General features: G+C 47.1%; 2 protein-coding genes across 2 annotated transcripts in view; both read left to right on the forward strand.

The window, feature by feature from the left end:
• The window catches only part of LOC112622640 (UL16-binding protein 6-like), a 48,468-nt gene that overhangs the window by 22,699 nt on the left and 12,521 nt on the right, over nt 1–13,248 (forward strand). The window lies entirely within an intron of this gene.
• LOC112623571 (UL16-binding protein 3-like) overlaps nt 1–13,248 on the forward strand; it is a 170,391-nt gene that overhangs the window by 1,734 nt on the left and 155,409 nt on the right. Inside the window, exons 2-4 of the mRNA XM_025384119.1 lie at nt 1,604–1,867; nt 2,093–2,365; nt 3,066–3,194. Coding sequence (XP_025239904.1) covers nt 1,604–1,867; nt 2,093–2,365; nt 3,066–3,194 — 666 coding nt within the window. The remainder of the gene's footprint in view (nt 1–1,603; nt 1,868–2,092; nt 2,366–3,065; nt 3,195–13,248) is intronic.

A 13,248-nucleotide genomic window follows, 5' to 3' on the forward strand; every position in this document is an offset into this window, starting at 1 on the left:
GTCTCTGGGATCTTAGGGACTCCAGGGTCAAATAGCCGTAGTGGCAGGTCCAGCCACACCCCTCGTTCACAGAGTGTGTATGGCTGCATTACGAGCTACAAGAGCAGAGTTGAGTAGTGACAGGGGAGGTCATATGACCAGCACAACCTCTAATAGTTACTACATTAGCTATAAACACTGTCCATTCCCGGTACGAATCCAGGAAATCTGAAATTACCATCAAGTGGGTCCATGAGCCCAGCACATCCCTCTAAGCTGGACCTGACACAGGTGTCCATCCATTACTTTGCCCCATTGCACCTCATGAGTAACAGGGAAGCAAGTTAATGCTTCAGATCCCTGGGAGGGGGTCGGATCACACACTATGTTCACTAGGAGTGTCTGGGTATTTGCTGTTTCATGGTGTACAGTTACCAGAGTGAATGCCCATCTGGTTCTGTGGGGGAGTCTTAAGCAGTCATTGCACTTGCTGTGGGGTCAAAGAGGCCCACCAGGGGCTCTGGGCTCTCCTTCTAGTAATGGACTTGATCTGAGATGTGGCTCAGTTCTCAAAGCTGGGCAAAGGAGCTCGGTTATTTCCTGGGGTGACAACTTTCAGCCTCCAGGTCATCCATCCTTGCGTTTTGTCTTTGTTTGTTGTAGTTATTTAAATCTAGCAGTATCCAGGTTGAGTCTCCATCTCTTTTGGATCTTGGACCACTTCATTCTATGAGCCATGGGCATAGCTTTCTATGGCTGAAGTCCCCAGCTGGCATTGTGACTTCTCTAATTATTTCCATCATTGCACCCTCCTTCCTCTTGACAGTTGATGGCCTCCACTTGAGATCTGTTATTTGAGGATTTTCCATCCCCATTACTACTGGAAGCCTATTTCAGGAAGAGCATCTCCTACCCCCAACCTTGGCCTTCAGCAACAGGCATCCCTGAGCTTCTTGACAATCGGCTGCCTTTTCCCAGGGCCTTCTTATATGCTGGGTAAACAGGAGTCCTCCAGGCATCCCTTGAGCCCAGAGGGTGGCCACTGTTCTGAATTTTCATACTGCAGCCACTCTAGCGTCTGCACTTCTCTGAGCATTTTGTTCTTTCCTCTACAACCTGCCATGTAAGAGATGGGCTTTCTGTTTCGTGCACTCTGGGTCATTCCTTTTTCCAAGGTTCCAAGGGCAACCTAGTAGCAGCTGAAAAGCATATTCCAGGAACTTACCATGTCTTCTTTCCCATAATAAATAAACTCATCCTTACCCAATTTAGACTACATTGTACCCACTACACCATGCTGCAAAATCCTCAGGGTGCTCTCCCGCCTCTTGCAGTCCACCTGGGCTGCTGCTGAAGATCCTGCCATCTAGGTCCTTTCACCTGTAGCAGGCCTGCCACCTCCCTGGCAGGGTGCTGTGCTGACAGATGTGAGTATAGGTCTGGGCAGAGTGGGGAGATGGACATGTTGGCGACACATGGTTCCTCCACAGGCAGAGACCACCATCGAGGAAGAGAAATCCATCTCTGCCAGCCCAGCCCTTCAGGAAACCCTCTTGCTGTCACAGTGTTTGGGGTCTTTCCCCCACTTCAAAATTCTCCGGTATTTTGGGGTTTTTTTCCATAGACACTCACTCTTTCTGGTATAACTTCACCATCATTTGTTTGCCCAGACATGGACAACAGTGGTGTGAGGTCCAAGGCCAGGTGGATCAGAAGAATTTCCTCTCCTATGACTGTGGCAGTGACAAGGTCTTATCTATGGGTCACCTAGAAGAGCAGCTGGATGCCACAGATGCCTGGGGAAAACAATTGGAAATGCTGAGAGAAGTGGGACAGAGGCTCAGACTGGAACTGGCTGACACTGAGCTGGAGGATTTCACACCCAGCGGTGAGTGGTGGAGACCAAGGACAGAAGGGAGCAGAGTGTGGGCTCAGGGGCTGCACTTTGTGTGGGGAGAATAAATTAGACATGGGACCTCCATGAAGCCCAGCAGCAAGGGCAGGACTTGGAGGAGACAACAGGACCAGATGAGAAGGGTCTCAGCATAGGAGGATGTAGGATAGGGAAGAGAATATGTAAAGACCAGAGCTGATCTCTTTCTGATTGGGGCAGGACCCCTCACGCTGCAGGCCAGGATGTCTTGTGAGTGTGAAATTGATGGACGCATCCATGGATCTTGGCAGTTCGGCTTTGACGGACAGAAGTTCCTCCTCTTTGACTCAAACAACAGAAAATGGACAGTGGTTCAGGCTGGAGCTAGGCGGATGAAAGAGAAGTGGGAGGACAGTGGACTAACCATGTTCTTTCAGGTGTTCTCAATGGGAGACTGCAAGAGCTGGCTTAGGGACTTCCTGATGCACAGGAAGAAGAGGCTGGAACCCATAGGTAACTGTCAGGGGAGCACTGGGAGCATGCTGGAGATGCCATCAAGTTACACCCTTGTCTGTGAGTGTCTGAGTATGGTGGGTGTGGGTGTATGGGTGTGAGTGGGTGTGAGTCTATGTGTGTGTGAGTGTGAGTGTGTCAGTGAGTGTAAGAACATGAACCCCTCATGGGGGGCTCCTCCTGGGGATGCCTGGGCTCTGCCATCCTCCTCTTCTCTCTCCCTCCTGACTCCTCTTCCTCACTGCACTTGCTTTTGCTCCACTTACTGTGGATTTATCGCCAACCTCAAAACTGTGGGCGTCATTGTGTTTCTAGACCTTTCTCTTTAGATTTCCCTCCACCTAGAATTACTTTTCCTTTCCTCTCCTTTGGTCTCTTTCTGGAAATCCATCAAAACCACCTCGAATGCCAGCCCCGAGACTCTCCCCTCCCCAGCCCTGGGACATCACCTCCTCTTCTGCCAGAGCAGGAGGGTGGGCTGTGCTGTCACCTTGCTTCCCTCAGCAGCTATGTGAGCTCCCTGAGGATGGGGACACCCCCTCTCCTTTCCTACCCCCAGGACCTGTCACAGTGGCTGCCCCACAGCAGGGGAGACAAATCCTCTGCCTTCCAGGATGACCTGCGGCAGCAGGAGCTGAAGAGGTGTCTCCTCAGATTTGGGGCATGGACAAGAGTTGTCACTCCAGTGTTTCCATTTCAGAACCACTCACTGTGGCCCCACGCACAGCCCAAACCAAAGCCATGTCCACCAACCTCAGTCTCTGGAGCTACCTCATCATTCTTTGCTTCATCCTCCCTGGCATCTCAGGAGAGTCCTTTAGAGTGACAGGTACTGTGGGCAAAACTGTGAGGGGAACAAGAGACAGATGGGTGAGGTGGGAGGAAGGGAAAGAGAATTCCCAGAGCCCCACCCCTCCCCATGGCCGGGACCTTCTCATCCTGACATGAGACAGGTCAATAAGACCTGGTGTCACCTGTTGGCAATGACCTGGGCAGCTCAACCTTGAGTTCTGATGGATTCTCACTGTCAGAGGGCAGAGGGAAAGGGAGAGGCTCACACCAAAGCTCAAGGCCTATTGAGCTCGAGAGGGTTTAGCCAATTCAGGCCTGTTTCAGAGCAGGTTTCTATTCAGGAAGGGTAGTGGTGTGTGGCCTGCAGGCAGCAGGAACTCAGGCATGGGCAGTCCGCGCAATAGGAGAGGAGCAGCATGGCTGTTTCACCTAGGATGTCAAGGGAAAGGGTGTCCCTGGAGGAGGCTAAGAAGAGAGCCATCTGGAGGAATCCCAGGACAAGGGGGCTGTGAGGGCCTTGGCCCACCCAGTTCCTAAAGCTGCATTCCCAGAGAAAGCACCTTGAGTTCCAACAGTTAGGGTGGAAGATGAAGAGTAGAGCATGTCCAGGATGTTTTAGGAAAAGGCCAAGCCCCTTGGACCCATGGGATTCGTGGCCAGGCCCTGAGGTGATGCCCCTCCCATTATGCCTCCTGCATACTCCAGATCCTGAGTCAGCTGATGGCCCTGCCTGGAGCAGAGTGGACTCAGACAGGGAAGCTGAGGTGCTGCTGAAATTCCATGGTCACCACTGAGCTTAGCCAGGAATGAATGGGGCAGGGCAGGGACAGTTCCATTCAGAGCTATGGGTGCAGCTCCCAGGGTGAGGAGAGGCTGAGAGAGAAGGGGAAAGAAGGAAGTTTGCCTGCAAGCCCACCCAAGGCCAGGAAACATGGATCCAGATACTTCTGTTTGGACAGGGCTCCTCCAGGTCGTCTAGACCCTTCTATGACAGGGAGGAGCAGTACCTGAGTGAGGGTCCAGACCCCTCATTACCAGCCTCAGTTCTGAGCCTCCCTGGGCTGTAACAGGACCTAGGCTGGCTCTGTGGTGTGGTGAAGGAGGGAGGAGGTTGGGACAGGCTGCACAGCCAGGGGTAGGGTTGGAGGGAGAAACGTATTCCATATTTGGAGGAGAGGCTCCGAAATGGGGAGGGTCTGGGAGGGATCACCCAGGAGAACAGACCTAGGTTTTTGTCAGCCACTTAAACCAACACTTCATCTTTTGTCAAGGTGAAAGATGATATCAAGAACCCCCGTTAGTCTGGTCTGGTTCCTGCTCTCCCTTTAGAGAGGCCGCCTGTCTACTCACCACTGTGCCTTTCTAGAAAGCAGGAGTTCAAGCCTTAGCAAGTCCACAGTGTTGCAGGAAGTCAGGGACCACAAATGGAGGGACAGGCTGGAGCTGTGGCAGAGGAACATAAGTTGTGAAGATTTCATGGATATTTATTACTTCCCTAATAATACTCTTATAATTTCTTACGCCTGTCTTACTTGAATCTCTTAATCCTGTTATCTTCATAAGCTGAGGATGTACGTCACCTCAGGACCCCGTGATGATTGTGTTAACTGAACAAATTGATTGTAAAACATGTGTGTTTGAACAATATGAAATCTGTGCCCCTTGAAAATGAACAGAACAACAGCGATTTTAGGGAACAAGGGAAGACAACCATAAGATCTGACTGCCTGTGGGGTTGGGAAAAAAGAGCCATATTTTTCTTCTTGCAGAGAGCCTATAAATGGACGTGCAAGTAGGAGAGATATTCTTAAATTCTTTTTGTAGCAAAGAATATAATATTAGGCCCCTAGGAAAAGAATTGAATTCCTGTGGGGAGGTCTATAAATGGCTGCTCTAGGAGTGTCTGTCTTACACGGTTGAGATAAGGACTGAAATACGCCCTGGTCTCCTGCAGTACCCTCAGGCTTATTAGGGTGGGGGGAAAATCCCACCCTGGTGAATTTGGGTGAATTTGAGGTCAGACCAATTCTCTGCTCTTGAACTCTGTTTTCTGTTGTTTAAGATGTTTATCAAGACAATACTTGCACAGCTGAACATAGACCCTTATCAGTAATTCTAATTTTGCCTTTTGCCTTGTGATCTTTGCTTTGCCCTTTGCCTTGTGATCTTTATCCCCCTTTGAAGCATGTGATCGTTGTGACCTATTCCCTGTTCGTACATCCACTCCCCTTTTGAAGTCCTTAATAAAAACCTGCTGGTTTTGCTGCTCAGGTGGGCATCACAGACCTTCCAACATGTGATGTCACCCCCGGCAGCACAGTTGTAAATTTGTCTCTTTGTACTCTTTCTCTTTATTTCTCAGACCTGCTGACACTTAGAGAAAATAGAAAGAACACATGTTGAAATATTGAGGGTGGATTCCCCCGATACCACAGGCCCCCAGCAGATGACGAGGACATTGTAGACTCAACATGTCATGCCACTCATTTCCTTTGGTGATGATCCTAGCAGCCATTTTTCTTAACATCTTCTGTCACTTTCTCTCAGTGGTAATGAAAGGAATTCCTGCACACGTTTTAACTGAACAAGAAATCCCAGCAAAAAAAAAAAAAAAAGTGTTATTTCTGCTTCTTTGATTGTGGAAAACAAACACTTCTCTGAAGCATGACCTTATTCTTCCGAGCAGTATTGCTAGTAAAATAGCATGCTGGACTTCAGATCTCAGGGATCTTTTCCATGCACTGACCAAGAATTGTATTAATCCTTTTTACTGTTATGCTTTTTTACAGTTTCTCATTCTGTCAACCATATTGGAGTGAAGTGACATAATCATAACTCACTGTAATCTCCAACTCCTGGGCTCAAGTGATCCTCTAGACTCAACCTCTAGAATAGCTGCAAGTACACGCGCATGCCACCATGCCTGGCAAATTGTTTGATTTTTGGGTAGAGACTGGGTCTTCCTATGTTGCCCTATATAGAGAATTAATGGGATTTCATTCTTCTGACATGTTATATTTAATAATAAAACTAGGGATGCTGCTAGATATCTTTTGGAGACAGAGATTTTAAAGATCACTCTTAATTTATAAGCAGTCTGGCTGTCAGTCTTCACCACTGTCCTGATGTCCTGGGCCAGCAGATATTCCTGCCTCTATCCCTGCTTCCAGAATGTGATGCTTTCTGGTTTGTCCCTAGCCCACTCCAGGCTTGGCAGTGGCTTTTCTCATCATTCTTCAGCCCTGATCATGCTCACTTCTAGTGAAAGAAATCCCCACAACAGATACATCTCTATTTGTAAATGTTATTCTATTCCCCCATAGACAAAAGATCAGAAGCAGAATATATAAAGAACTACTAGAAACGAATAAAATGCACCTAATTCTTCAGGAAATGCTGTGAGCAATTCAGAGATCCTAAAGAAACCTGTGAAAGCTTTCATAGCTCTGATACAATCAAGAAAACAATGGTATACTGTATACTCATCTTACCAACAAATTTTTTTAATCTGTCTCTACCAATTGGTGGATAGGAAATGGAATATCAGAGACTTCTTACATTGTGGGTAAGAGGCCAGACTGAATCACTTTTTTGATGTCTACTCAGGTAGTATCCAGGAGAGTGGACGCTGTGCTTATCCCACTAACCAGCAATCCCAGAGTCAGTTCTGGGTTCCAAACATGTTCCAGAGAACATGGAGATACTAGGATGCTGACTGTGCTGTCCTTTGTCGTAGCGAAAAGTTAGCAATGAAATATTCAAGTATAGTACAGAATGCTTTTCAATGTTGATGAAAGATTCCTGTTTCGCTCTACATCAGACTACAAAATCCAAACTAGCAAAAATGAAACAATTCAAATGCTGGATGAAAATGTTAAACTTCTCCAACATGTTAGTGAGCATTTGTGATTTACACACAATAAAAATAACCACATCAATCCAGATCACTTTCCATATTTCCAAAAATATACAGATCAATCAGTGGGACAAATACAACACCATAGTGTAGATATTTAGGAAAATAAAGGGGTAGGAAATGCCTGCATCCATCAGGTCCCTGGTGATAAAAGACATTCTTAGAACAATTGCTGAACCCAGAGTGGCGTCTTAGCATGAGATGGTCGCAATGTCTGCAGTGAAATCTAATTTGGAGTTTGCACAGGGGTTATCTGGAGAGTGTCCTGGTTTGCAAGGAAACCATAGTAAAGTATGGGGCATGAGGTGGCATCTCTAAGATGGGGTGTCAGTGTGACAGCTCACTCTCAAGTAGTGCAGGAAGAGAAGTTCTCCGTAATGTGCTTGCGACCACTCTGTTCATTCTATTGTTTCATTTTTTTTTTACTAGTTGAAAATAGAAATTGAAGAAAAACTTACTTTTCAGAAATTGATGTGAAGGAGTGAATACCTCCATAAATGCAGCAGATCTCCTCCTCCTCCTGCAAAGCCAGGGCCTCCTGGTATTTTCCTCTTAACCCTCAGCCTCAGGCAGCTCCTCCTGCCCCCTTATCCCCTGAAGGCAACCCCCAGGCCCCTCTAGAGACTGAAGCAGCTCAGGCCCAGGGTCCCTTCATCACTTTCTAAATACATGGCCTGATCCAGATGAGACTCAGATCTGTGAAGTGTTGGATTTCCATGGGCACAGGAGCTGAGGGAGGGTTCTCCTTCCATATAGGGCTCACTTTACAACACAGCCATCAGTGGTAGCCCAGGTTTGAGTCGCTGGCTGCACCCTTTCTCCATTCAGCTCATCACTGTGGTCACTTCATCCACCCACAACTGAGGAACCCCCAGCACATCCTCGTCTCAGTAACCATGGAGGCATCTGGAACCATGGGCAGAAGTAAGAGGGAGGTGGGGGGCCCAGTGGCCCCTGGCTGCTGTGGAGGGTATAGCCTGGGGTGAGGAGTGGGCAGAGACCATGAGTCCCACTCTGCCCCCAGCCACTCAGCTCTTTCCTCATTAAATGAAAAAAAATAGGCACAGACCTCCCACTCCACACAGTCTTCATGTGGGGAGAAACTGCACCTGGTGACCTTCAATCCCCAGGGCCCTGAGGCTGTGGGAAAAGATGGGAGGCCTGGGGCAAGCCCAGGGCCTTTCTCTGCTTCAGGACAGGGACATGGGATGGCAGCCACCTCTGTAACTGAGCAGGAACACGGCAGCCTAGAAGATTCTGGCCTGATGCACTAGAGGCTCTGTCCAGGAGAGGCCACACAGAGGGTGGTCTGGAGGACAACAGACACGGAGTTAGGCAGTTCTCAGACTTGGGAGGGGTAGAGTTTGGCGGATCCCAGGATCTCTGTGTGAGAAGAGCCACCCATGCACAGGGCTGGGGACAGGATCCCGGGTTAGTCCTGGGAGGAGGCCACTGGGAAAGCCCTGGTAGCCTCCAGTGGCTTGAGGCTGGGTAACCTGGGTCAGTGACTGGGTGAACAGGAGGAAGGCAGAATGCTGGCAGGACAGTCCTGGGCAGGACAGCCAGGTAACAGGAGGAGGGGCCTCTGTGCACACCTGGGCCCACCTGCCTCACTCCTGCTGTAGGCTCCTGGCCACCAGACTCAGGCCCACCCAAGCTGGGAATAGCAGCAGCCCAAAGGTGCTAATGGCTGTGATCTAGCAATCATGCACCTCCTCCAGCCACCAGGGGGACACAGGACACACTTATCAGGAATCCAGAGTGTTTTCTAGACTCACAGAGGATGGTTTTTCTCTTCTTCATCAGGTGTACCTGACATGATTTAAGTGGTGGTTGGAGACTGAGCATGCAACTGAATGAATGAGACACTTGCAGGAGGGAATGGGGCTCAAAGGAAAACCCAGGTACAGAAGGGGAGCCGGAGTGGCTCCTGGAACTGATACATGAATTCAGTCAAGTTTCAGGATACAAAATCAATGTACGCAATCAGTAACATTCTTATACTCCAACAACATTCTAGCTGAGAATGAAAGCAAGAACACAATCACATTTACAACAGCCACAAAGAAAATGAAGTACCTAGTAGTTCATTGACCTGAAGGGATGAAAGATCTTTATAGGAGAACTACAAAACACTGCTAAAAAGAATAAGACAAAACACAAATGAATGGAAAAAATATTTCATGCACATGGGTTGGAAGAATCAATATAGCTAAAATGGCCATACTTCCCAAAACAATTTATAGATGCAAAGGTATCTCTGTCAAAATACCAATATTGTTTTTCACAGAATTAAAACAATCCATTCTAAAACTTATTTGGAACTAAAAGGAAAAAAGAAAGTTCAAGCTGTTGAAACAGTACTAAGCAAAAAGGAAAAAGCCAGAGGCATCACATTGCCGGACTTCAAACTATATTATAATGCTACAGTGACGAACACAGACCAACGCTGGCACAAAAATAGACGCTTAGAACAGTGGAACAAAATAGACAGCCCAGAAATCAACCTGCACCCCTACCGCCATCTAATCTTCAACAGAAATGAGCAATAGGGGAAAGATCCCCGATTCGAAAAATAGTGCTGGGATATCTGGCCAGTCATATGCAGAAGAATGAAACTGAACCCCTACCTCTCACCATATATGTAAAATAACTCGATATGGATGAAAGATTTAAATATAAGTATTAAAACTGTAAAAATCTTGGAACATAATCTAAGAAATACAAATGTGGACATAGGGCCTGGCAAAGATTTCATGGAGAAGACACTAAAAACAATTGTACCAAAAACAAAAATTGACAAATGGGATCTCATTAAAAGAGCTTCTGCACAGCAAAAGAAACTAGGAACACAGTAAACAGCCTGTAGAATGGGGGGAACTATTTGCAAACTCTGCATCTGATGAAGGTCTAATATCCAGAATCTATAAGGAATTTAAACAATTTGACAAGCAAGAACAAAAAATCCAATTAAAAATGTGCAAAGACATGAACAGACACTTCAAAAGGAGACATACAAGTGGCCAAGAAACATGACAAAATGCTCAATATCACTATTCATGAGATAAGTGCAAATCAAAACCACAATGAGTTACCATCTCTTACCAGTCACAAAGTCGGAGATGGTGGTGAGGCTGCAGAGAAAAGGAAACAGACACTGTTGGTGGGAAAGCAAACGTGTTCAGCTGCTATGGAAAGCAGTTTGGAGATTCCTCCAAGAACTTAAAATAGAACTACCATTCAATCCCACAATCCCACTGCTGGGGATATACCCAAAGGAAAAGAATTCATTTTATCCAAAAGACACCTGCACCAGTATGTCTATAACAATGCTATTTTCACTAGCAAGGACACAGAATCAATCTAAGTACCCAACAACCCTGAATTGAATGAAAAAAACAAATGTGGTACATAGACACCATGGAAATCTATGTAGCTACGAAACACAGCAAAATCATGTCCTTTTCAGCAACATGGATGGAACTAGAGGCTATTATCCTAAGCAACCTAAGGCAAGAACAGAAAACCACATACTGCATGTTCCCATTTGAAAGTGGCAGCTAAACATTGAATTCACATGAACCACAGATGCTGGAAATTACTAAACAGGGGAGAGAAGAGGGGCATCTGAGCTGAAAAACGACCTGTGGGGCACCATGCTCACTGTTTGGGTGATGGGATCACTGGGACACAAAGCCTCAGCCTCCCAAAATCTACCCATGTAACAAACCTGTATGTGTACCCTTTAATGTATAATATAGGTTGAAATTAAAGATGAATAAATAAAAACGACATAAGGTCAAAAAACTGGGGTTAACTGAACGGAGTGAGAGGATTCTGCACTAAGAACCCTAACCCAGCTCAAAAAAATAAACCCCAATCATTTAAAATAATCGTAAGTTGTATGATGATAATTGTATAAGAATTATACATGGAAGTGCCAAAACCCTAAAATTAACACTGTATAATGGAATTACAGATGATTTCCATCTTGTTCTTTATACCCTTCTTTTCTTTCCATTTACACGTGACATTTTTTGTTTATCCTCAGGAAATCCTTGCTGCCAGCCTTCTCTTTCTGCACCCACCCCTTCCTGTTGCACTGTCCACCTTAGCCTTTCCTCTGGCCTAGGACTGTGGCTTCCTTGGCACTGAAGGCACAAGAGCTGCATTCAGCCTCGGGAGAGAGGAGGATGCAGGGCCGGTTGTGGAGGTGCTCTTGGCATTGCAGAGGAACCTAAGAGCTCAGGCTCTCTATCACAGACGGCTGCGTTTCTCCACCAGGTTAGCTACAACCAAGCCAACCTTGCCCCTTCCTCATTGTTTTTTTTTCTAATTCTTACCAAGTACATACTTGAAAATTTTTATTCTTCCTCCTACCATTTCTTTCTATGTGTGGTCTGCACAATATATCCTGATTTATTGTGCCCAGAAAACACTGGACTCACCATGTCAGTGACAGCTGCAAGGCCACAGTCTCCACTCGCTGGAGGGGCACCCTGGGCTTGGAGCCCCTCAAAAGCCCCAGCCCCAGAGAACTCTATTTGGCCTGTCTGGGACTCACTGGAAAAACCCCATTCATTGGGTTTGTCATTGTTTGACCCGCTGAGGTCTCTCTCTAGGGGAAAAGCCAGAGCCTCAGAGCACTGGCTAGAAGCAATCATTGAAAGTGTACAACCCCACCGTTTGCATGTGGGGCAAACAAGTGGCTACTGGGGGAAATTGAGAGAAAGACTTGGGGAATGAGATGTGCATAGCGGCTGGCATGTGCCCAGGAAGCACCTGAGAAGGCCACATCTCTGACCTTCAGCTGATCTGGAGGTTCTGTGCAGGCAGGAAGTAGAGCTGCAGTGGTGACATCAGCTGCCCGCCTGAGTGTGGCAGGGGTAGGAGTGCACCACACACACAAAGCTCTCCACACCAGGGAGTGTCACTCAGTGTCACTCCGAGGGGATGACAGTCAAGGGGCGACTGTGGGGAGAAGGCTATCCAGCTTCCTCATTTCCATGGAGACAATACTCAGCTGAGGTGGTACTGGTGACTGAATGTCTATGTCCCCCCAAACCTAATCCCCAACATGTGCTAGGAGGGGGAGGCTTTGGTAGGTCATTAGGTTACCAGAGAAAAGCCCTAAAGAATGGGGTTGGAGGGCCAGGCACAGTGGCTCACGCCTGTAATCCCAGCACTTTAGGAGGCTGAGGTGGTCAGATCACTTGAGTTCAGGAGTTCAAGACCAGCCTGACCAACATGGTGAAACCCCGTTTCTGCTAAAAACTAGCCATGTGTGGTGGCAGGACCTTGTATTGTAATTCCACCTACCCGGGAGGCCAAGGCAGGAGTAGGGTTTGAACCCGGGAGGCAGAGGTTGCAGTGAGCCAAGACTGCACCATTGCATTCCAGCCTGGGGAAGGAAGGAAAGAAGGGAGGGAGGGATGAAGGGAGGAAGGAAAAAGGAAAGGAAAGGAAGGAAGGGAAAGAAAGAAAAAAGAAAGCATGGACGTAAATCTGTATGACTTTGGGTCTGGCTAAGGCTACTTAAGCACTGTATGCCAAAGCACTATTTTTTCTTTTTTCTGTTTCTTGTTTGTTTGTTTGTTTGTTTGTTTTGGAGCTGGAGTCTCGCTCCGTCGCCCAGGCTGCACTGCAGTGGTGCGATCTCAGCTAACTGCAACCTCCACCTTCCAGGATCAAGTGATTCTCCTGCCTCAGCCTTCCAAGTAGCTGGGACTACAGGCACACACTACTACGCCCGGCTAATTTTTTGTATATTTAGTAGAGATGGGGTTTCACCGTGTTGCCCAGGCTGGTGTCAAACTCCTGAGTTCAGGTGATCCACCCACCTTGGCCTCCTGAAGTGCTGGGATTACAGGCGTGAGCCACCGCGCCCGGCCCCTGCCAAAGAACTATTGACAAAAGAAAAATAGTTTGATTTGATTTATTCCAAAGGTAAAACCTCTGTGCTTCGAAAAGAATGCCATTTAGAAAGTGAAAAGACAACTTACAGCTTGGAGAAAATATGTGCAAATTATATATCTGGTAAGGGACTGGTATCCCGAATATATAAAGCACTCTTACAATTCAATATTGTAAAGAGAAATAATGCAATATAAATATGTGGAAAGGTTTTGAATGAACATTTCTCCGGCGAACTATACATTGGTCACTAAGCCCATGA

The sequence above is a fragment of the Theropithecus gelada genome, chromosome 4 (genome assembly GCF_003255815.1).
Source record: "Theropithecus gelada isolate Dixy chromosome 4, Tgel_1.0, whole genome shotgun sequence".
In the NCBI taxonomy this organism is placed as follows: Eukaryota; Metazoa; Chordata; class Mammalia; order Primates; family Cercopithecidae; genus Theropithecus; species Theropithecus gelada.